The sequence below is a fragment of the Caretta caretta genome, chromosome 5 (assembly GCF_965140235.1).
Source record: "Caretta caretta isolate rCarCar2 chromosome 5, rCarCar1.hap1, whole genome shotgun sequence".
In the NCBI taxonomy this organism is placed as follows: Eukaryota; Metazoa; Chordata; order Testudines; family Cheloniidae; genus Caretta; species Caretta caretta.
The window spans coordinates 100,147,381-100,170,433 of NC_134210.1; the positions used below are offsets into that span (position 1 = coordinate 100,147,381).

The 23,053-nt window shown below is 42.1% G+C and overlaps 1 protein-coding gene and 1 long non-coding RNA gene across 15 annotated transcripts in view; one reads left to right on the forward strand and one right to left on the reverse strand.

The window, feature by feature from the left end:
* TRPM3 (transient receptor potential cation channel subfamily M member 3) overlaps nt 1-23,053 on the forward strand; it is a 618,857-nt gene that overhangs the window by 555,256 nt on the left and 40,548 nt on the right. For 5 of the 14 annotated variants that reach the window (XM_075128732.1, XM_075128735.1, XM_048850424.2 and 2 more), the window contains 7 exons: nt 1,187-1,222; nt 1,372-1,512; nt 3,769-3,798; nt 6,096-6,385; nt 7,178-7,406; nt 12,715-12,882; nt 13,871-13,996. In XM_075128732.1, coding sequence (XP_074984833.1) covers nt 1,187-1,222; nt 1,372-1,512; nt 3,769-3,798; nt 6,096-6,385; nt 7,178-7,406; nt 12,715-12,882; nt 13,871-13,996 — 1,020 coding nt within the window. The remainder of the gene's footprint in view (nt 1-1,186; nt 1,223-1,371; nt 1,513-3,768; nt 3,799-6,095; nt 6,386-7,177; nt 7,407-12,714; nt 12,883-13,870; nt 13,997-23,053) is intronic. The other 9 variants (XM_075128737.1, XM_048850428.2, XM_048850431.2 and 6 more) reach the window with 3 other exon arrangements.
* The window catches only part of LOC125636774 (uncharacterized), a 135,660-nt gene that overhangs the window by 28,272 nt on the left and 84,335 nt on the right, over nt 1-23,053 (reverse strand). The window lies entirely within an intron of this gene.

Consider the following 23,053-nt stretch of genomic DNA (forward strand, 5'->3'; position numbering starts at 1 on the left):
TGGAGCTCACTTTACATGCAGAGCAGAGAGAACTGTTTTAAGGTCTGATTTCAAAGCTTCACATGCAGTAAGCTGCATGGAACTCATGACCTTCAGGTCATTATTAGCAGCATTGATAATAGGGAGTAGAAGGGAATGGACCAGGGAGCACACAAAGTTGGAGCCATAAATATTCTGTATATTTGTTGTTGCCCTTTTCCATTTAAACTTAAAGGTGCTTGATGATGGCATGGGAAATTAATATGAATTTATTCCAGTACCAGGAAGGGTAAGAAACAGTGGAGCAATGGGTCAGAACTGGTTTTTCAGCTCAACAGCACCCAGAGTCCCAGAGGTTATCTAGGACATCAAGGGGTCATTTTTCAAAGCAGTGTATGACAAAGGAGCTGAGTCGCCCGCATTGGCATTAATGAGAGTTGTGTAGCAATAACCCTGTGCTGAAAACTTACACTTTAAACTATCTTAAAATAAAATGCATCAAGTCCACAAGAGGGCAGTGTGTTAAAATCATTGGGCTTATATATTTGCTCCTAAAACTCAAGATAAAACAGAACTAGATAAGGATCAGAATTACTTGATGCTCACCACATTCCTGGCCTATGTATGTAAAGCAAAGAAAATAGGCACTTTATGAGCCAGTTTAATGTTTTCTACAAAGCAGATGATGACATACCTCCTTGGCTCCAAAAAGTTTTTTAAAAGACTCATTTCAAGCAAAAGAGATTTAAGTCGACATTTAAGTGGACACACCTTTCTAATGAAACTTTTTTCCCCTTCCTTTTATTTGATGAGTACTAACTATTAAATAATGCAATGTAGGGAAGAAACATGCTTCTAGGAAATAGAGATCACAACTGAGGAGCTGCAAAACCTCTGTTTGCAAATGATATAGAGCTGCCTTCAAAATGGACTGACAGAGAAGGCAGCCCAAATGGTGCCAGTGCAAACATATTCAGCCAAAGATGTTGTGAGCAGATTGTGTGGAAAACATGCCTCACAGAGGGACTAGAGTTCAGCAAGTGTGCTTGACTTTAGGAAAATGATTGGGCCTCACACTTTTTGTTCTGCAGTGGTGTTTCTTGTTTCCCCCAGCAGAAGAAATTGAGTACTGTTTTCTGACATTATTATCTTCTGTTACTACCAAGGATTACTGCACATTCTTATTTACTTATGTCTTCTTTCCAAGCGAGAATATCCAGGTTTCGGTTGGATCTATTTTAAGGTGAATTAATTAACCAGCATAATACATTCCTATGTTTCTTAACTAATTGTGTTTGTTTTACTCTAATATAGTTAGAGGAAACATTGAATGGTATCTGTACTAATCAGCTTTGTCTCTTTGTTTCTTTTCCTTTTTCTTTAATTGGATAGGGTAACCTACCTCCGGATTACAGGATAAGTCTGATTGATATTGGCCTGGTGATTGAGTATCTGATGGGAGGAGCTTATCGCTGCAACTACACCCGAAAACGGTTCAGAACCCTCTACCACAACTTGTTTGGACCCAAGAGGGTAAGGAGTTGGTATTTTTTTACCAGGAGTACTGCGATTCTGACGTCAGGCTCACCAAGAGCGATTCCGGGCCCCAGGGTAGAACAGTCAATGGGCCCCCATGGACATGGTCCGCTTGACATTTTTGCGGTGCTGCGCCTGTGCTGGCTGATGCCCAGGGAGCTGCCAGCTGCACTGGTGGTGCCCAGCAAGCTGCTGGGAGGGCTCTTCCGGCATGGCCAGGGCTTCCACGTGCCCGCCAAGTAGGGTTGCCAACTGTCTAATCACACAACCCCAAAGACCCATGCCCCGCTCCACTCCTTACCTGAGACCACGCCCCTGTCCTGCCCCTTCTCTGAGGCCCCGCCCCCGCTCACTCCATTCTCCTCCCTCCCCCACCCTCACTCACTTTCACCAGACTGGGGCAGGTGGTTGCAGTGTGGGAGGGGGTGCAGGGTGCGGGCTCTGGGAGGGAGTTTGGGTGCAGGAGGGGGTGAGGGGTCAGATTCTAGGAGGGAGTTTGGGTGCAGGAGGGGTTGTGGGGTGCGGGAGGGGGTCAGGGGGTCAGTGCTTACCTCTGGCGGCTCCCAAAACCAACCAGCACACCCCTCTGGCTGTGGCTTCTAGGTGGAGGACCCAGGGGGTCTCTGCATGCCACAGCCCGCAGGTACCTTCCCCGCAGCTCCCATTGGCCGCAGTTGCTGGCCAATGGGACATGCGGAGTCAGCACTCGGGACGGGGGCAGCGCGTGGAGACCCTCTTCCGAGGGGTCGCAGGGACGTGCCAGCTGCTTCTGGGAGTGGCACAGAGCAAGGCCAGGCAGGAAGCCTGCCTTAGTCCAACTGCACTGCTGGCAGCAGCCAGGGGCCCTGGGCCCCTTTAAATTGCCCGGGCCCCTGGGCAATTGCCCCTTTTGGTTCCCCCTGTCAACGGGCCTGTCTGATGTGGTAACAACAAAAAGGTGCTGGGAGTCAATTCAGTGAGGTGCTGAATTTTGGTAGTTTTCTTCACATCGTAGAAGCTATCAGAAGAATCAATACATGGCATGTCATTTGCTGCTAAGATCCAGCTGGTGTTGGCCTGAGTCTAGGATAAAGATTGTTACTGGGTTCTAGTTTTTTAAAAAGCAACAACTCTCTCTACTGATCAGCAGTTCATTATGATCAGGGTTTTGTGCATAGCAGAGCAGCTTCCTCACTGCGACCTAGTGAAAGTCAGCTCTTGACACAAGCTATTTTATGGGCTGGATGCAGAAATTATTAGGTGAGGTTCTTTGGCCGGTGTTTTGCAGTAGGGCAGACTAGATGATCATCATGGTCCCTTCTGACCCTAAAATCTATGAATATGAATCTGGGAATGGTTCTGATACAAAGCCTTATGAAGGCAATGAGTGTCTTTCCATTGACTTTCATGGGCTTTGGATCAGCCCCTGTAATAGGTAGTATGCTGGAGTTAGACTGAAAAAAAAATTGAATTGAGAGAGAGAGAGAGAAATTTCCCTGGTATGTGCTGAACCCTTTGTAAGTGGCATGGAGATTTTAGAGCAGGAAAAATCATAACTCGAAATGGGCTTTCATGGGCTTAATCCTGTACCCCTTGAGGCAAGGAGTGCAGGTTCAAGGCACAATTTTGTATTTTTTGATGTTATACTGCTGTGAATCTGGAGTAATTCTTCAGTCTTTATAAACAAAATGTTGTTTATTCTTGTATGTATTTTTTGTATTTTTTTTTTTTTGGCCAATTCCACCCTGGGTATGGCTGTTCTGTCATTTTATTTTATTTATTTATTTTTAAAGTAGCAAAATGCACTCTTTTGTCTGCAGAGAAATGCTCCCTTCTCTCAGCCACTCAGTGGAAGAACTGTATTAATTAAGGTCTTTTAAACCTTGGGCTAGATCCTTGGTCCCTTTGAATTGCTGAAGCAGTGCAAAAAAGGGCCATATATCTGCTCTATGAGGAGATGGGAGAATCCCTGAGAGATATGCAGAGCCAGCAGTATGCCCTCTCTTTTGCAACTTCTTGTAGGAGGGTTGTCAGGTGAAGGGTACATGTCCAGAATGCTAATGAACTCCAAAGATCGTCAACGGATGGAATGGCCTCTTAGTGTCTGTTGCCATCCAGCACAAATTAGAGCTGCTGTAACTTATGGTAGGGGCCAAACTTATGCCAGGAATCTTGGGGGAGAGGGGATAACTAGGATTATATAATTTTGTTTAAAATGTTATTGGTATGGGTAGGTTATATAATGTTTTTTTTTTAAACTCTTTTTTTGTACAGCCAAAAGCCCTGAAACTTCTGGGAATGGAGGTAGGTGACATGTGATAAATCTTAATGTTAAATTCTCTTCCCTTTCTCACCAAACAAGTTCATCAGCATTATACTATGTGAGACTTGTAATTAATATATTTTAAAAGTTCCACAGATTTAGAATGAGAAGTTAATCACACACAAGGCTGTACGTTCTACCAAGGTAAATTGTTTATATAAATGCAAATAGAAAATCAGTTTCTCAGTATGCTTCCCCATAGACAAACTGAAAAAAAAAAAAGTGTCGGGGGGGAGTAAATCCTGGTATACTCCAGGTCTCTGTTGGTGAAATCAGTACATATAGTTTGAAATAGTACAGTCTATTTGAAACCAGTATCCCAATCCAGCAACTATAAAAATAAAAAGCTGTCAGAGAGGGCAAACAAATATAGTATATGATGCCCAATTCCCATTGACGTGGCTGAGGCTTTTGACTTTTTCTTTTCCCTTTGTAGAAAAGGTTAGGGGCAATTGTTTGGGGTGCAGGGAAGCACAAAATCCTACTTTGCCACTCCAGAATCTATAAATAGCAACTATATGCCTCGCTGTCCTCAGCCAAATACCTGCTACCACATCCGACGGCAATGGATAGATTATCACATTACATGAATGTTTCTGCTAAAATAGGGTCAGATGCACATACTGTTACTCATACTGAGTAGTGCCTTGCTCCACAAATAGTCCTGTTTACTTCAGTGGAAGTAAATGGGGGAGAAGGTACTACTTAATGTGAGTGAGGGTATCAGAATCCGGCCCATGCCCATCAGGGAATTTGTTAACAATTAGATTGTTGTTTTAAAGTTTCAGAGTGTGCACAATACTTAGTTGAATGTGAGTGGTTTGCACTTCTCAGAGCAGTTGTTTCAGGCTGTCTGCAGACTCAGAAAACCATCACTGCACTGTTTCATGTTTTTCTCATATATTGAAGGTTTTCTTTGCAACTATATGGGATAGAAGCCTCTCTTTTTTTTTTTAATTAAAACTTCAATTCTGGGGCATAATTCTGTGTCAAGTAGTTGATTTCTGTAGCAATTTCTGTGGCAACCTAATCATGGAAAATATGGAGCACTGAGTATAGTTTTAAAAAATTATTTTACATGCTATTTAGTCTGTGATTCTCAAAAACCCTCCACTTTGTCCTGTCCGTACTCCCAATGACATCCATGGGAGCACTTTCACAAATCCCAGCCTTAATTATTTTGTAAATATCATTGGTTTATAATTGTCACTTTTATGATCACTTTTTAACTATATTTAATTGTAAACAATATTAAAATAAAGATTTTTCAGAAGTAAAATATCTTTACTTCGGAACCTGAGCTGAGATAAAATGGAGGGCATTAGTGTAGCAAAATGTCAGTGTTTTATCCAGTCTTCAATAACCCTCTAATGCTGTGCACTGGCACTTCAGAGAGCTGAGATTTTGTATAAGTTTCACTTTGCTGCTCATACAAGGATCAAAGTTCAGTGCATGCAGTCTGGGAACAGAAGAACAAAGGAAAGTTATAGGACAAGATGAGAGGAAGGAAGGAAATAAACAGGAGAGACAAGCAAGAAGGAATAACATGGAATTGGAGGGGAAAAGGGGAGAAGAAAGGACACAGAATTGAGGGAGTGGGATAGTATGTGAGGAGAGATAGGTTAACCCACTGGTAAGATCAGGATGGAAGATCACTAAGAATGAGACAGAAGTGGGGAAAGGACAAAACAATACCATGCTACCATCTTTTGATGAAGCATCCTCCAGCCTCTCTCTTGTTGTCCTCTCTAATGTAGTTAGAATGGAAAGAGGTGAATGTATCCACCCCAATGAGATTTAAAAAACTCAGAGGTAAATGAACAAACCAAACGCTTTAATGTAAGGGTGGCTTTCCCAGGAGTGACCTGGGCATGTTCTGATAGTGCTTTGCAGTGCCACAGGGAGGGGGCCAGGTTAGATTGACATTCCCAGACTCCCATTTCCCACCAGGCAGGAGCTGGGAGTGTTGAATCATTGTTTCATATGCATCACATTTATTCTGTGAATTATTTTTTTCAGTGAATGTGAAATTAGTTATGTAAGTTTGCGTAAGGAGGAGGAGTGGGAAGCAGCAGAAATTCTCCTCCTAGAAACTCAGAACGTGGGCTGGTCACAGTGAATAATTGGTCAGTCTAATTAGCAATTAAAAGAAAGTAAGTTACATGAACATGTGTGTGGCTTTGGTGAGGGAGTCAGCTTTCTCGTGTCGTGTCTCCTGTATTCAGTGTAAACTGATTCACATTATTCCCTAGAACCACACTTTCTCCTTGTTTGGCAGGATGACGTCCCTTTGCGAAGAGGAAGGAAGACCACAAAGAAACGAGAAGAAGAAGTGGATATTGATTTGGATGATCCTGAGATTAACCATTTCCCTTTCCCCTTCCATGAGCTGATGGTGTGGGCTGTGCTGATGAAGCGTCAGAAGATGGCCCTCTTCTTCTGGCAGCATGGGGAGGAGGCTATGGCTAAGGCTCTGGTGGCCTGTAAACTCTGCAAAGCCATGGCCCACGAGGCATCAGAAAATGACATGGTGGATGACATATCCCAGGAGCTGAACCACAACTCCAGGTTGATTGCCTTTCATGCATACTTTCTGGAGAGTAGCAAAGAGAGGCTGCTGAAACTGCCAGTAATCAGCTTAGGAGTGGCTTGCTTTAACTGCTAAAGATGTAGGGAAAATGCTGTCCCCTCAAAGCCAAAGGAGTGTAGCACAAAGGAATGTTAGCACAGTTCTAAAAACTGTGCTAACAGTGCAACTTCTGAAATGGATAGAACAGGAGCCAAAAAGGTGAATGAAGCCTCTATACTGACTCTATGCTTTCCTCCATCTTGAGGCCACCAAAGCCTGAATGTGATTCTTCTGAGTCACTTTTCCCATCCCAATGAAATACAGTTCAAAATCTACTGAAGTAGTATCCAGGTGCAGGAAGTAACTAATCAGGAGATCAGACTAGATTATCATCATAATCCCTTCTGGTCTTAATCAAAGACCAACAGGAATTTGAACAATTTTTGGACACTGGTTAATAAAGCCTCCCCTTCAAGGGTACTTGACCATGAGTTCATGAACAAGCAATGGGGGCCTGGACTGCCTAACAGCAGATAGACAATGGGCTTCAAAGAGACAACAGCAAGCAGGCAGGCAGGTGGGAGCGGAGGGTACTCAGTACTTCTAAATCAGGACATTTATTTAAGTGCCTAACTTTAGGCACTCAGGTTTGAAAACGTGGGCCTCCATGTTCAGCCAGCCTTGCAACTGCATTTCATGGAGAGTGATGCAGCTCTTGCAGGAGCTGTCATTAACAGTGTACTTTCCGCAAAGCAGACTGTGCTGGCTAATGAGAATGCCCTCTGTTGCAGGGATTTCGGCCAGCTAGCGGTGGAGCTGTTGGACCAATCATATAAGCAGGATGAGCAGCTGGCAATGAAACTGCTGACCTATGAGCTGAAGAACTGGAGTAACGCCACGTGCCTGCAGCTCGCGGTGGCAGCCAAGCACCGAGATTTCATTGCTCACACTTGCAGCCAAATGCTGCTCACAGACATGTGGATGGGCCGGCTCCGGATGCGCAAAAATTCAGGTCTAAAGGTCAGCACTGCCTTCGTATCAATTAAGAGCAAGAGCTCTGAGGGATGGCGATGGGGCTGACACCAACTCAGCAACAGCTAGATGTACTAATAAACTAATTGCATGGTCCTGTGTTATTTATAGCGACATGACACAGTGTTCATCCCTGCTGGCCCAAATCCTGAGCACCTTACTCAGCCCTTTGTCAAAACTCTCTCCAAGATCAGCAGGACAGTTACTGGCATAGAGACTGAGCAAGGACTTCAGGATGTCTCTCTAACTGCAGGCTTCGGGATTTGGCCGTATTTAAAAAAAAAATCAATTAATAAATTAAAAGGGGGCGTGAGTGAATTTATTACTAATGAAAGGTGCTGAACTGACAACCCTGGAGAATGATCCTCAGAACAAGCAAATGGAGCAGCAGTGCAAATACCCCTGCAGTCCCGTGTCAAGCTGCCTCCTACCTGACCTGGACAGACCACCCCTAGGGGATGTGGGGGATAATTCAGTCAAGCCCATTTCATATTTAATTTCTCTAGTAAGACAGCCAGGGAGAGTGGGGTTTTCTGACAGGCATTTCTGTCCAAGAGGAACTGAGCTATAATGCATTCACCTTCACAACAGTATTCACTAGTCAGACCAAGAATTGCCATTTTTAATTGTGTTTTGTGGTGATATTCCCTGACAGGGGCATTCCCTTGCCTGTATCAGGTTGACATGTGAAAATCGACACTTGTTCTGGCTGTTCTATTATGCTGCAAAAGCACGTGTCTGAGAAAATAATTATGAACAGCACAGATATAAATATATCATTATCCCACTGGAGCTAATGCACTATCAGTAAGAAATGAAAAGGAGTACTTGTGGCACCTTAGAGACTAACCAATTTATTTGAGCATGAGCTTTCGTGAGCCACAGCTCACTTCATCAGATGTGTACCGTGGAAACTGCAGCAGACTTTATATACACACAGAGAATATGAAACAATACCTCCTCCCACCCCACTGTCCTGCTGGTAATAGCTTATCTAAAGTGATCAACAGGTGGGCCATTTCCAGCACAAATCCAGGTCCTCTCACCCTCCACCCCCCCACACAAATTCACTCTCCTGCTGGTGCTAGCCCATCCAAAGTGACAACTCTTTACATAATCAAGTCGGGCTATTTCCTGCATAGATCCAGGTTTTCTCACTTCCCCCCCACCCCCATACACACACAAACTCACTCTCCTGCTGGTAATAGCTCATCTAAACTGACCACTCTCCAAGTTTAAATCCAAGTTAAACCAGAATATCTGGGGGCGGGGGGGAGGAAAAAACAAGAGGAAACAGGCTACCTTGCATAATGACTTAGCCACTCCCAGTCTCTATTTAAGCCTAAATTAATAGTATCCAATTTGCAAATGAATTCCAATTCAGCAGTTTCTCGCTGGAGTCTGGATTTGAAGTTTTTTTGTTTTAAGATAGCGACCTTCATGTCTGTGATTGCGTGACCAGAGAGATTGAAGTGTTCTCCGACTGGTTTATGAATGTTATAATTCTTGACATCTGATTTGTCAATATTTTTGGAAATATTCAAATAATTTTGAATATTTCCAAAATACCTCTGAACAACATACTAATCCACAGAGGTCTCCCTGCCAACACTACAGAAAGAGGGATTCTAGATGGACTCCTCCTGAAGGTCGAAACAGCAGACTGGACTTCTACATAGAGTGCTTCCGCCGACGTGCACGGGCTGAAATTGTGGAAAAGCAGCATCACTTGCCCCATAACCTCAGCCATGCGGAACGCAATGCCATCCACAGCCTCAGAAACAACTCTGACATCATAATCAAAAAGGCTGACAAAGGAGGTGCTGTTGTCATCATGAATAGGTCGGAATATGAACAAGAGGCTGCTCGGCAGCTCTCCAACACGAGTTTCTACAAGCCATTACCCTATGATCCCACTGAGAGTTACCAAAAGCAACTACAGCATTTGCTCAAGAAACTTCCTGAAAAAGCACAAGATCAAATCCGCACAGACACACCCCTGGAACCCCGACCTGGGATATTCTATCTACTACCCAAGATCCATAAACCTGGAAATCCTGGGCGCCCCATCATCTCAGGCATTGGCACCCTGACAGCAGGATTGTCTGGCTATGTAGACTCCCTCCTCAGGCCCTACGCTACCAGCACTCCCAGCTACCTTCGAGACACCACTGACTTCCTGAGGAAACTTCAATCCATCGGTGATCTTCCTGATAACACCATCCTGGCTACTATGGATGTAGAAGCCCTCTACACCAACATTCCACACAAAGATGGACTACAGGCCGTCAGGAACACTATCCCCGATAATGTCACGGCTAACCTGGTGGCTGAACTTTGTGACTTTGTCCTTACCCATAACAACCTATCCTAAAGGATGACCCAACTCTCTCACAAGTCTTGGGAGACAGGCCAGTCCTTGCCTACAGACAGCCCCGCAACCTGAAGCAAATACTCACCAACAACCACATACCACACAACAGAACCACTAACCCAGGAACTTATCCTTGCAACAAAGCCCGTTGCCAATTGTGCCCACATATCTATTCAGGGGACACCATCACAGGGCCTAATAACATCAGCCACACTATCAGAGGCTCGTTCACCTGCACATCCACCAATGTGATATATGCCATCATGTGCCAGCAATGCCCCTCTGCCATGTACATTGGTCAAACTGGACAGTCTCTACGTAAAAGAATAAATGGACACAAATCAGATGTCAAGAATTATAACATTCATAAACCAGTCGGAGAACACTTCAATCTCTCTGGTCACGCAATCACAGACATGAAGGTCGCTATCTTAAAACAAAAAAACTTCAAATCCAGACTCCAGCGAGAAACTGCTGAATTGGAATTCATTTGCAAATTGGATACTATTAATTTAGGCTTAAATAGAGACTGGGAGTGGCTAAGTCATTATGCAAGGTAGCCTGTTTCCTCTTGTTTTTTCCTACCCCCCCCCCAGATATTCTGGTTTAACTTGGATTTAAACTTGGAGAGTGGTCAGTTTAGATGAGCTATTACCAGCAGGAGAGTGAGTTTGTGTGTGTATGGGGGTGGGGGGGGAGTGAGAAAACCTGGATCTATGCAGGAAATAGCCCGACTTGATTATGTAAAGAGTTGTCACTTTGGATGGGCTAGCACCAGCAGGAGAGTGAATTTGTGTGGGGGGGTGGAGGGTGAGAGGACCTGGATTTGTGCTGGAAATGGCCCACCTGTTGATCACTTTAGATAAGCTATTACCAGCAGGACAGTGGGGTGGGAGGAGGTATTGTTTCATATTCTCTGTGTGTATATAAAGTCTGCTGCAGTTTCCACGGTACACATCTGATGAAGTGAGCTGTGGCTCACGAAAGCTCATGCTCAAATAAATTGGTTAGTCTCTAAGGTGCCACAAGTACTCCTTTTCTTTTTGCGAATACAGACTAACACGGCTGTTCCTCTGAAACCTGTCAGTAAGAAATGAGTGTCAGTGGCTAATAAGATTCTTATCTCACTTGTGTCAGCTCTGCATGAGTACCTTTCTTTTTAAAACTAGGACTGTTCTTACATTTTGGAAACTCCTTTCTCTTAGCCATATGTTTTCTGAATCTATCTGTGCCCTGATCCCCTTGCTCTCCCTGGGGGGCCTGACCCTCTTGCAAACCTGACTTCTGAGATGTTCCAGTTGTTCATTACTCAGTAGATCTTGCTAACTGTAGTGTAGTGGATCTATCCATTTTCCCCCTCTATGCCTTGTCCTTTACAGCACGTATCTCTTCAGTCACACAGCAGACTCCTGGCCGTATCCTTTGCATGATAAGTACCTCAAGGTGATAAATTCCATTTTCCTTTCAGTTTGTCCCAACAGCAGCTCCTCCCAACTGTCCACACTCAGTTTATTGTTCACTCTATTCTGCTTTATTCCATAAACCTTTATCCTTTAACTCTCCCTCCCTGAAGCAACTCTCCTTAGGCAAAAGAGAGAACAGCATAGACTTTTTATGCACCTTAATGGATTATATGGCAGTGTTGGGGGGGGGGGTTGTACTTTAAAAGCAGGGCAGCTCCAGTCCAGAGACCTGGAATGACCTCTGCAATGCACTAGTAGGCACCAGTAGACAAAGCAGGAATGTTCTCCCTCATGGGATGGAAATATACACTCCCCACATATGCCAACAGGCCTACTGAATAAAGTCATTGGCATTACTGAAGTTAAATTCATTGGAGATATGTATACAATGATTTTTCCATGAAATGCTGGCAAAAATCAAGCTTTGGTGTGTGTGTATGTGGTTACAAATGGGCCTAAACCATGGTGGGCTTGATTCCACACAACCCAGGTGTAGAATGATGCATGTATAAGCAGAAGGTAAAATTGATGTGAATCACAAGACAGCGAATACAGGAGAATATGACCTCACATTGACAGGAGCAGTGCTGCAGGGCTGCCAAGTTACAGGAGTGAATACCTAAGCACATAAGTTGCTTACTTTTAAGTCTGTCTCCTCAGACTCACTCATGCCATTGTCCTGACCTATTCTACCCTATTCTACTTGCAAGTAAGGGAGCACAGGGAACTTACTAAGCCCTGATCTACATAACTACATTTCGTTGACCTAGCTGTGTCAAAAATATTACACCCCTTCCCCACATAGCTAAGTCAACAACCTCCCTAGTGTAGATGTAACTATGCCAACAGAAGAATGCTTTCGTTGGCATAGCTAATGTCTTTTGGGGAGGCAGAATTACCATCCTGGCTAAACTCCTTCTGTTGGTTTATGCTGTGTCTCCACTAGTGGGCTCTGCCAGCATAGCTATGCCAGCACAGGCTCTGTACTGTAGACACTGCCTAACACTTACTGCAGGGGACTATGTCTATTGCCTAATGTTTCTTGTGTGTCACATGAACACTGGAACACTCTACTGTGCAATGTGCAAGACTTTTCAGGTTCAAGGTTCAATGCTTTTGTGGGTCCGCCTACTACCTAGTATGGTAATATTTTGTAGTGTTCTAGCTTGTAACAATATGTATGAGATGAGCAGTTTAGGGATAAATAAATTATTCAGTACAATGAGTTAGCCATATAACTTCTATTAACATTGCAAGGCATGCTATGCTTAGTTTCCCCACAGTCCTCTGAAAACATAATTTCAAATGACAGATTTCCAGGTGCCATTGAAACTTACACACTGGAATGTTTGATTTCCAGATTCCCCCAGGGGCTTGTTCCATTTGATACTAAGATACCACCATAATCATAACCTGTTAATTGAGATTATTATTATTATTATCATTATTATTGCTTTAGGTAATTCTAGGAATTCTACTTCCTCCTTCAATTCTCAGCTTGGAGTTCAAGAACAAAGACGACATGCCTTACATGTCTCAGGCCCATGAGATCCATCTACAAGAGAAGGAGCCAGAGGAACCAGAAAAACCAGTAAAGGAAAAGGAAGAGGAGGACATGGAACTCACAGTAAGAGCAAACAATACAAAAGCCAGCCTAAATGCTGTCAATTTACTATTCCCACCTCTACAGGGACTGCAGACTAGAATGTCCAAGTTTAGTGAATAAACGCTTCCAAAAATCCTCTTTCCTCAGCGGGACTCAGTACTTATGTTACAATGCTGAATCACCAAATTTGCCTCTTTGAGTCCTGGTGTTGCCTCAGTGCATGACAATACTGCATCATCACGTTGTGATGTGACGTCATGTATTGACCAACGGCAACGTGGCATTGTCTGAAATAAATGTAACAGACTTGCAGGATTCAGAACACACCCAAGAATGTCAGGATGAGTGGCCTGGATGAGACTGAGCACTTGTCTTTCGTGTGTTCAGAAGGCAGGGAGAATGGAAGTTCCCAAAGCTTGGATGGAGACTGGAGGTTTTTTCCTTTTTATCTGTTCTCGTTCAGCAGAAATTAGTGTGCTGGTATGTCTACTGCTATGATATGGAAATCTGTCTAATCAGAATTTCACCTCTTTGAGTCCCTCACTCAACCCTTTCTCACATTGGTAATTACTTACTAGTATACATGTGGAAGTACTTAGAAAGGATTGCACATTCTAGCCCTGGGTAATAACAGGAGTTCGGTGGGGAGGTTACATTTGATTGTGTTCTTCTGTTTTTTTTATAATGAATATTTTATTTGCTTCATTTAAAATGTTAGAATTGCACAATGTAACCCTGAATGAATAATTTATACCACAAAAGGACCCAAACAGTTGAAATTCCAATGATTAGACAAATCTCCACAGTTCCTTGTTTGTATCAAGCTTCATGAGCATTTTTTATTTGGCCAAGGTAGGGGGGAAATTGCAAATCCCATCATCAGAGAGCTTTGAAGGGCTTTAAACCCACCCTAGTCCTCCAGGGCCAAGATGCAACTGAGACACATCAGTAAAAAAAGAAAAGGGTTCTTTCTGGTTAATTTTTTTAAAAAACAGCCTATTTCCCACAGGCAAACAGCAGGCGCTGCCCCCAGGACCCCGTCTGCAGGCAGGCAGAAGGACCTGCCTACAGGACCCAATATGCAGGCAAGCGGAAGAACCGGTCCACAAGACCTGCCTACAGGACCTATTTGCAGGCAAGAACCTGGCCATTGGAAAAGACCAGATGCCAGCATAGCATTTGATGGGCTGTTTTCCACTCATTAGCTATTAATTACAATTAATTATTGCTGGCTTCTGCTCAATTCATGAAGTGCTTATTCAAATCCAATAAGCGCTTCACACAATGCCATGTTGATGGCATTGGGTAAAAATATGGCGATGAGGTAAATACCATGATCTCTCTGTGAACATCCCGGCTCTCTGTTTCTTGTCTCCAATACTACATTTCCCTTTAAAAACCTTCTGATTCCCACTACAAAAGCACTATAAGCTGAATGATATATTCTTGTTTCCAGGCCTTAGGATTTAAGCTTTCCTTCCTCTCTCCTCTCAGCCTTCTGATAGTCCTATGGCTCTCTCCTTTGACTGACCCCGCCCCCCTACTCCCTGATATGCAGCACACACACCACTGATAACCCAGTTCAGGGAGAATGACTACAGCCTTCTCTACAAAAAGCAGGAGCAGGGGGACCTAGCTGATCGTATGGAGTCCAGCAGCTCTTGTAATATGGTCTTGGGCCCTCTGCTGCTGAATTCAAATGTTTTTTATATGTCCTTGAGTTGTGAGCTATAGAACACCTAACTAATTAATTTTGCATCAGTCAACAGCAGGGAAGCTGCTGGGCCCCACAGTGGAGATGTAGGAGATTTGCAGAGAATGGGACCTTTCTGGATAATAGTTTCAGAAGAAAGATGACATCCATGTCATGAGGCTGTTATAGTTAGTCCTTTCCCAGGCTTGACAAGAAGTGACATTTTCTAATTATAAAAAATAGTTTGGTTTCAATTCTGGGTGAAAGTTATGCATTGGTTCTTATTTTATCTGAACTGCTTCACCCCTGGGACAGGAGGACCCCAGAAAGATTACTCAAAAAGCTCTTTCATGAAGACCTTTTTTTGATCACACTTGATATTTAGGGTACATTTTAAACAGTCTGAGAGTTAATAAATTATTAATAGATGTTTTCATAAACGGTTAATTGTTATAGAGGCCAACAATTTGCTTATAACCGTAACTTGTAACCATCTACAGTCTTATCACTGTCCATAACACACACTACTCAGGTTTGTAGAGTGCTTATAATGTCTATTAATTCTTTATCAGTGTATCTTGAATATAAAGTTGCCCTCCTTTTTTTAAATGGCTAGTAGTCCAACTCTGTGAATTGATTATTATAGAATAGGGTGTTTTCTGTGCTGCCCCAGAGGACAGGGGGGGATTTTACCACCACCCTGTGGTGCACGAAAAGGATTGTGTTACAGCCTTGGCTTACACTTATGCAAAGTGGGTGTAAATCGCTACCATTCTGATCTGATAGCATTTTCCACCCAATTTGCACTCATTCTGCACAAGAGTAAATGACCACACAAAGTGCAAAAGCAGGGAAATAAAGCCAATGTGTGTGACTCGGCATGTGTTTACACTGCTTTTTAACAGCTTTTTGTTTGGTAGTACCCAGAGGGACAGTTATATCAGGAGAGGGGAATTGAGGGCTTGTCCACATGGTGCAGCAGTGCACAATACAGGAGTGTTATTTCTAAAGTACACTAATGTGTTGCACCCTGCTGGTGTGCACTAAAGGTTCCCTACTGTGCTTTAATGTAGTGTCATTTGAAATAGTATTTCATTAGGGAACCTTTAGTATGCACCTGCAGGGTCCACACAGATCAATTAATGTGCCTAAGAAATCACACCCTCATAGTGTCCGTTACCCTAGCCAATAGACAAGCCCTAAGTTATCACCCATAGTATGCTGAATTTATACATTGTAAATTACTTGTTACTCACTTTTGCTTTTTAAATTTCTAACAGGTGCATGGGAGTGCCAGGCACAAACCCCATTAACACTTTGGTGATAGGCAACAGGATTTCCTGATATAACATGCCCACAAGAACACGTTTGCTAGAGCTCCTCTTTCATCATTGCAACCCCAGCACCAAAAGGGTTAACAAGTCATAGGATTTGTGCATGGAACTTTCACTCACTAATCCTTAATACTTAAATTTGAAGAATTACAGGATGGGGGGAGGAGTGGCAGGAAACTAAAATCTACAGGAGTCTAACTCTTCCACGGACAATCTTATTTCTGGAACCAGATCACAGTCATTTATTCAGTATTTTCTTTGTTTAGTTCTAATTTTCCCCATCAAATAAAGAGTCTGCCCTTCTACAAGTAGTAAGAGTGCAAATAAAAGAAACACATTTGGGCTTAGGACATCCCCCACTTCAAAAAATCTCAAGTAGGTTAATTTTTTGGATATGAAATGATTCCAGCTCTTTCTGGAATTAAAAAAAAATACAATAAAACCAATACAGACTGAATCCCTAAAGCTACAAAAATTAGCTTTGAAAATTAGCTTCTCCGTGGGGTCAGCACTGCAGTGGTACAGATGAGAGCTGTGAGATAGCAGGGCTGTTTGCCTGGTTTTTTTTTTCTTACTCATGACAAAGACCAAGTGAACTGGGGAAAAAGCACAGTTGTCGAGGAAAGGTTGGCCAAAAAATGGTTCCCTCTTCATGCCAGGAAACACTGAATGGCTGTCTGTGAGGGAGATTGTTTTCCCACAACCCCTGGTCATGTTTCTGTGTCAGTGTCTGTCCTCCCTGCTGTCAGCAACTCTTAATCTGACTTGAGTAAGCTGCTGGTACTGGCCAGCAATAGGAGCAGCTGAAAATGCTAAAGGGGGCCACTGAGCTGAACTTAACACCTTTGTCTTGGCTGTGCCTTAACTCACCCCCACTCACACACTTCTGCTCACTCCCCATGACTCAGTTCAGGGTGAATATATAGGCTTGCTCACATTGCTAAACACTATGGGTGAAATTTGGCCTGGTGCAGAGAACCAGCACAAGGGATATGCATCACTTATGTCTCATGTAAAAGCCATAATTTGGGGACTTAAATAGTGCATTAGCCGTGCTGGTCCCTTGCACAGAGCTGAATTTCACCCTAACTGCTGTACATTTCTGCACACTGGGTGGAAACCTCTCCGTACAACTGCTGAGCAGACACTAAGGGTAAGTCTTACGCAGCATTTTGGAGCGAACCTCGTAGGCCAAGTCAAAAGATGGGCTGGCGGGGATCACACTAGTGTGCCAAGAATAGCTGTGTAGGCAGAGCTTTGGAGTTTCAGCTTGGGCTTTGAAGCTCACCCCTCCCATTAAGCTCCTGCCCAAGCCACAGCTTCAAAGTGCTGTCTGCACAGTTCTTTTTAGAGTGCTAATGCAAGCCCCACTAGCCCATCACTCACCATTTTTTACATCGCGCTCGCATGTTTTTCTAGAAGATCTGTTCTAGGAAGAACTTTCCCCAAATGATATGTATGGTCTATGTTATACAGAGGTCAGACTACATAATCATAATGGTCCCTTCAGGCCTTAAAATCTATACCTCGGTTGACTTAGGCTGGGGGGCTTGCTCCAGAATGCTGTGTAGACATATGCCCAGCTCTAGTGCTTTGGCTCTGCTTATTTCTTTCAACAGTGTTCAGCAGATGCTCCAGAAATGAGCACGTAGAGCTGCAGTTAGTATATATCAGTGTCTAGAAAACTGTTCTCAGTGTTCAGAAAAAGGAACTATTGGGCACATGCAAAAGCTGGTTTTTACATGCTTACATCTCTGGGGTTTTTAGCTATTTTTGTCCTAGAAACAATGGAAGTATCCATTCCTTAGCAAGGAATAGCCACCCAATACCGTTATCACATGGCCATCATTTCCCTCTGTATTGTGGGGATGGTTGTGTATTGTGTGTGTGCACGCACACGCATGCGTGTAGGTGGATATTCAGCAAGCTATGTTCCATTTTTCCTCACTAGTTTGTAGGTACTAAAGTTTGTAAGTAGCGTGTGCGTTTCACTAAAGATGAGCTCTGAAAAGCCGAAGCTCATATTCAGTGGGATCAAAATTCTTGTTATAAAACAAATATACAGTATATACTGCTACTACTAAAAAACATATTTTAATTTGTAAGTGCACAACCCAAATGTATCTTGTTGCCGGAACAACCCTAAACATAATTACAAGGAAATAAAGCCACATGCCTAAAAAAATCCCAGAACCCTGCTCACAAAATCCCCATGTCCCACTCAATAATGTACATGTAGCACACAACATAAAACTGCAAGCCAAAGGGAAAGCAAGTAATGAGGATGCTGCAGATACACTGCACTGTGCATGTTGCCCTGAAGTCAGGATTACCCTGACTGACTCATGGCAAATCACAGGCAAAGTTTTACATTAGAAAATGAGATGCCACTTACACCAAACAGTCTCAGTGTAGTCTCACTGCTTCTCCTAGCTTCTACTTTCCCTTAGAAATAGACACACATGTTTGTTCACATTCACTGCTTGCAACAGCACCGTGCATACTGTCCATTGACTCAGGCTTTTTTGATAATATTTTTAATGGGAAGGCTTTTCAGATTTGTTAATAACATCATGAAATTAACATCCTGGGACATTAGATTAAGCTTAATCCTGAGCAGTTTTAAAGCTGTTCGCCATCTGCAAGGTCGGGGAGGGTGGCTCTGTGGTCAATGGTTATTTTGAAATGACTGTAACATGTTTAACCTCAACATCACTATCCACAAGAATAACTAGGCAATAAAGCAGCAATAGTGAAAGAAGAAATGAACCTAAAGCAAGGTACTGAACAGGACCTTATCACATTGACTGCTGTGGGAGTACAGGAGCATTTACAGTCACATGTTTATGAAACTGTGAAGGGTTTGGAATCTGTTAAACAGTCACCCGCCCTGAAACACTGCCCGGTGCCTTAGTTAAATCTGCCAACGCCCATTTTCACCTCTCCCTCAGAACTCTTGAGCACAAGCAGGCAACAGAGCTAAAAGCCCCAGGATAGGCACTGCAGATTTGTGTAGTATCAGATATCAGTTTTCCCCTTAAACACTCAGGAGGCAGAGGGAAGTAAGCAGACAAATGATTTTCTCAGGCAGGAAGAGCAGAAATTGTTCAGAATATCTCAAATCACATGCAAAAAGCCATCCTCTCTCGTGACCTGGGAAATAACTCTGTCCCTCAGGCAAGTTGCCTTTGGTAATGGGGAGGGTTAACAGTTTCTATTAATATTATTACATTCACTGAGTGTTTGTTGGAGATAGAGTCTGCAAGGAGTGAGTCAGTCTGCTTAGCTAAAGTGAATCCTGCTACCATTTCCCTTTGGGCACTATCCACTTCCTCCTTTTATTCTGATACTGTGTCTCACCCAAACTTCTTGTGACTTATTTTTTGGGTCTAAGTTGGGTGCCCTGTGTTAATATTTAATACCAGTTGTTTTAAACACATTTGCTAATGCCCCTAGTGTCTGGGATAGACACAATGAGCTAATGGATAAATAACTCTTCTAAGATGAGGAGTACTTGTGGCACCTTAGAGACTAACCAATTTATTTGAGCATAAGCTTTCGTGAGCTACAGCTCCCTTCATCGGATGGACTGCAGTTTTAGGAGGGGGAGAAAAGACTCGGCTTCTACTCTATCCTTGAGTCCTAGATCTTTGTTCTTTTTCGATAAAGACTTACAGTTAGCAGGTATTCAGTCAAATACAAGAAACTGAGCAACCACATGGCAAATAGCAATAACTTTGAGAAAACTAACATGAATCAAATAAAGTGTAAACACTAGAAATGGCAGCAAAAACGTAGATACCTTAACAATAAGTACCCTATAAATATCTAGACAGACAGAAATAAATACATAGGTTCATGCCTTGATTGAGTTGTTATTTATTCTTTAATGAGGCCAAAACATGCAGGAAAGGCTTCCCAGAAGATATAGCAAGGTACAGTGCCTGTCCTTAAGAACTTGCATTCTAAAATATAGATATGACACCATAATGTGGGGTGTCAAACAGTCTGAAGAGTATGGGAAGAGAAAGGATTAGGGCTGTCAATTAATTGCAGTTAATTCATGCAATTACTCAAAAAAAATTAATGGCAATTGAAAAAATGTATCGCATTTAATCACAGTTTTAATCGCACTGTTAAACAGTAGAATACCAATTGAAATTTATTAAATATTTTGGATGTTTTTCCACATTTTCAAATATATTGATTTCAATTACAACACAGATTACAAAGTATACAGTACTCTATATTATTTTTATTGCAAATATTTGCACTGTAAAAATGATAAAAGAAATAGTATTTTTGAATTCACCTCATACAAGTACCGAGGTGCAATCTCTTTTTCGTGAAAGTGCAATTTACAAATGTAGATTTTTTTTGTTACATAACTTCACTCAAAAACAAAACAATGTCAAACTTTAGAGCCTACAAGTCCACTCAGTCCTACTTCTTGTTCAGCTAATCGCTAAAATATAAACAAACTTGTTTTGTCTATATTTATGGGAGATACTGCTGCCTGCTTCTTATTTGCAATGTCACCTGAAAGTGAGAACAGACGTTCGCATTGCACTTTTGTAGTCATCATTGTAAGGTATTTATGTGCCAGATATGCTAAACGTTCGTATGCCCCTTCATGCTTTTGCCACCATTCCAGAGGACATGCTTCCATGCTGATGACGCTCGTTTAAAAAAAACTAATTCGTTAATTAAATTTGTGACTGAACTCCTTGTGACTGAACTCCTGCTCTGTGTTTAACCTGCATTCTGCCATATATTTCATGTTATAGCAGTCTCGGATGATGACCCAGCATGTTCGTTTTAAGAACACTTTTTCACTGCAGATTTGACAAAACACAAAGAAGGTACCAATGTGAGATTTCTAAAGAAAGCTACAGCACTCGACCCAAAATTTAAGAATCTGAAGTGCCTTCCAAGTCTGATCAGGAGCATGCTTTCAGAAGTCTTAAAAGAGCAACACTCTGATGCGGAAACTACAGAACCCGAACCACCAAAAAAGAAAATCAACTTTCTGCTGGTGGCATCTGACTCAGATGATGAAAATTAACATGCATTAGTCTGCACTGCTTTGGATCATTATCAAGCAGAACCCATCATCAGCATGGATGCATGTCCTCTGGAATGGTGGTTGAAGCATGAAGAGACATATGAATCTTTAGCACATCTGGCATGTAAATATCTTGCTACACCGGCTACAACAGTGCCATGCGAATGCCTGTTCTCACTTTCAGGTGACGTAAACAAGAAGCGGGCAGCATTATTTCCTTCAAATGTAAACAAACTTTTTGTCTGAGCAACTGGTTGAACAAGAAATAGGACTGAGTGGACTGGTAGGCTCTAAAGTTTTACATTGTTTTATTTCTGTATGCAGTTATTTTTGTACATAATTCTACATTTGTAAGTTCAACTTTCATAAGAGATTGCACTACAGTACTTGTATTAAGTGTATTGAAAAATACTATTCTTTTATTTTTACAGTGCAAATATTTATAATAAAAAATAAATATAAAGTGAGCACTGTATACTTCATGTTGTGTTGTAATTGAAATCAATATGTTTGAAAATGCAAAAAACATCCAAAAATATTTATATAAATAGTATTCTATTGTTAACAGTGCGATTCATCGCGATTAATTTTTTTACTTGCTTGACAGCCCTAGAAAGGACAAAGGTGTTACAGCAATATAATAATCTGGTTATTCAGGGAGATAGAATGTAAGAACATGAATGTTGTGAATTAATATTATAGATTAAGGAAAGTCATCAAGAGGTTATTTAATATAGTACTGCCCCAGCAAACATCAGATATGATATATCATAAAGTTTAGGGGATTCATCCTTAGTTTACCTGCATCTTCCCAAAAGTACCTTCAAAATTTTCAGCACCAGGAAGAATGGCACAGAACTGTAATGTCATTATCCTCAGAAATACAACCTCCCATTGCAGAAGGTAAAATTCATTTTTTGACTTTACCTTCCTCGATATAGTCTACGTACACCACAAATAAACAAACAAGAGATTGTAATGTTTGTTTTTAAATATTTAGGAATCGCTTAGCTATTATGGTGATGGGCCATATCACATTTCCAGCAAGGCACTTTAAGCACATAAATAATGCCACTAAGTCAACTAATTACGTACACGATTAAATGCCTTGATGAATCAGGATGCATGAATGAAGGAAGGACAGTGTCGTTAAAGTACAAATGCCGGGTTTGGAGAAATCATCTCTGCCATGACATCCTGTGTGACTTTAGATAAGTCACTTGACCTCTCTATGTCTTAGTTTCCTCCTTTGTAAAATGGGGATAATAGCAATACTTGCAAGGGTGTTATAAGGCTGCATTAATTATTGTGTAAATAGTAAAATGCTTTGAAATCTTCAGAAGGGAAGTGTTATAGAAACATTAACTAAAAGCAGCAGGGCAGCACCAGCACACTTAAGTAAGGCAATAGGTATTAAAATACTTGACTTGTAGATGTCACTACATGGAGAAGTACCAAAATCTGTGCCTGTCGCAACAAATTTAGGAGTGGGAACTTGCTCGCAGCATGAAAACTCTCATAAAATTCCATCTACCCTGAGCCTTTTATTCAGAGAGGAGTGAAAACAACAGAGCAGTTCTACAGTCAGTATTACAAATACAGCAGGACAGTTCTCTTTGTTTTTTTTTTGGCGTTATTTCTTTAAGGAAAACAATGCCATTCTTCAGAGGTTATAAAATCATTTAAGATTCAGTGAATAGTATTTATTGTAATTATTTTCTCTCTCTAACGTTGAGCGTGAATTTCAGACTAGCTCTGCATGTAGACAACATCCATTGTTGTTGTTTAGTCACCATTAGTATTGTATTTATTTCTAAAGCACCTACCGGCAGATCCTCAGCTAGTGGAAATTGTAATAGTGCCAAAGAAATCAAGTCATTGAAGTCAATGGAGCTATGGCAATTTACACTATGTGGTAGATCCTCAGCTAAAGTGTGTTCAGCATTCTGGAAAATAACCATGGAAGAAGATCCAATCCCTATAGCAAGGAGCTTACAGTCTAAAGCTGTAGAGGGGGAGGGATAGCTCAGTGGTTTGAGCATTGGCCTGCTAAACCCAGGATTGTGAGTTCAATCCTTGAGGGAGCCATTTAGGGATCTG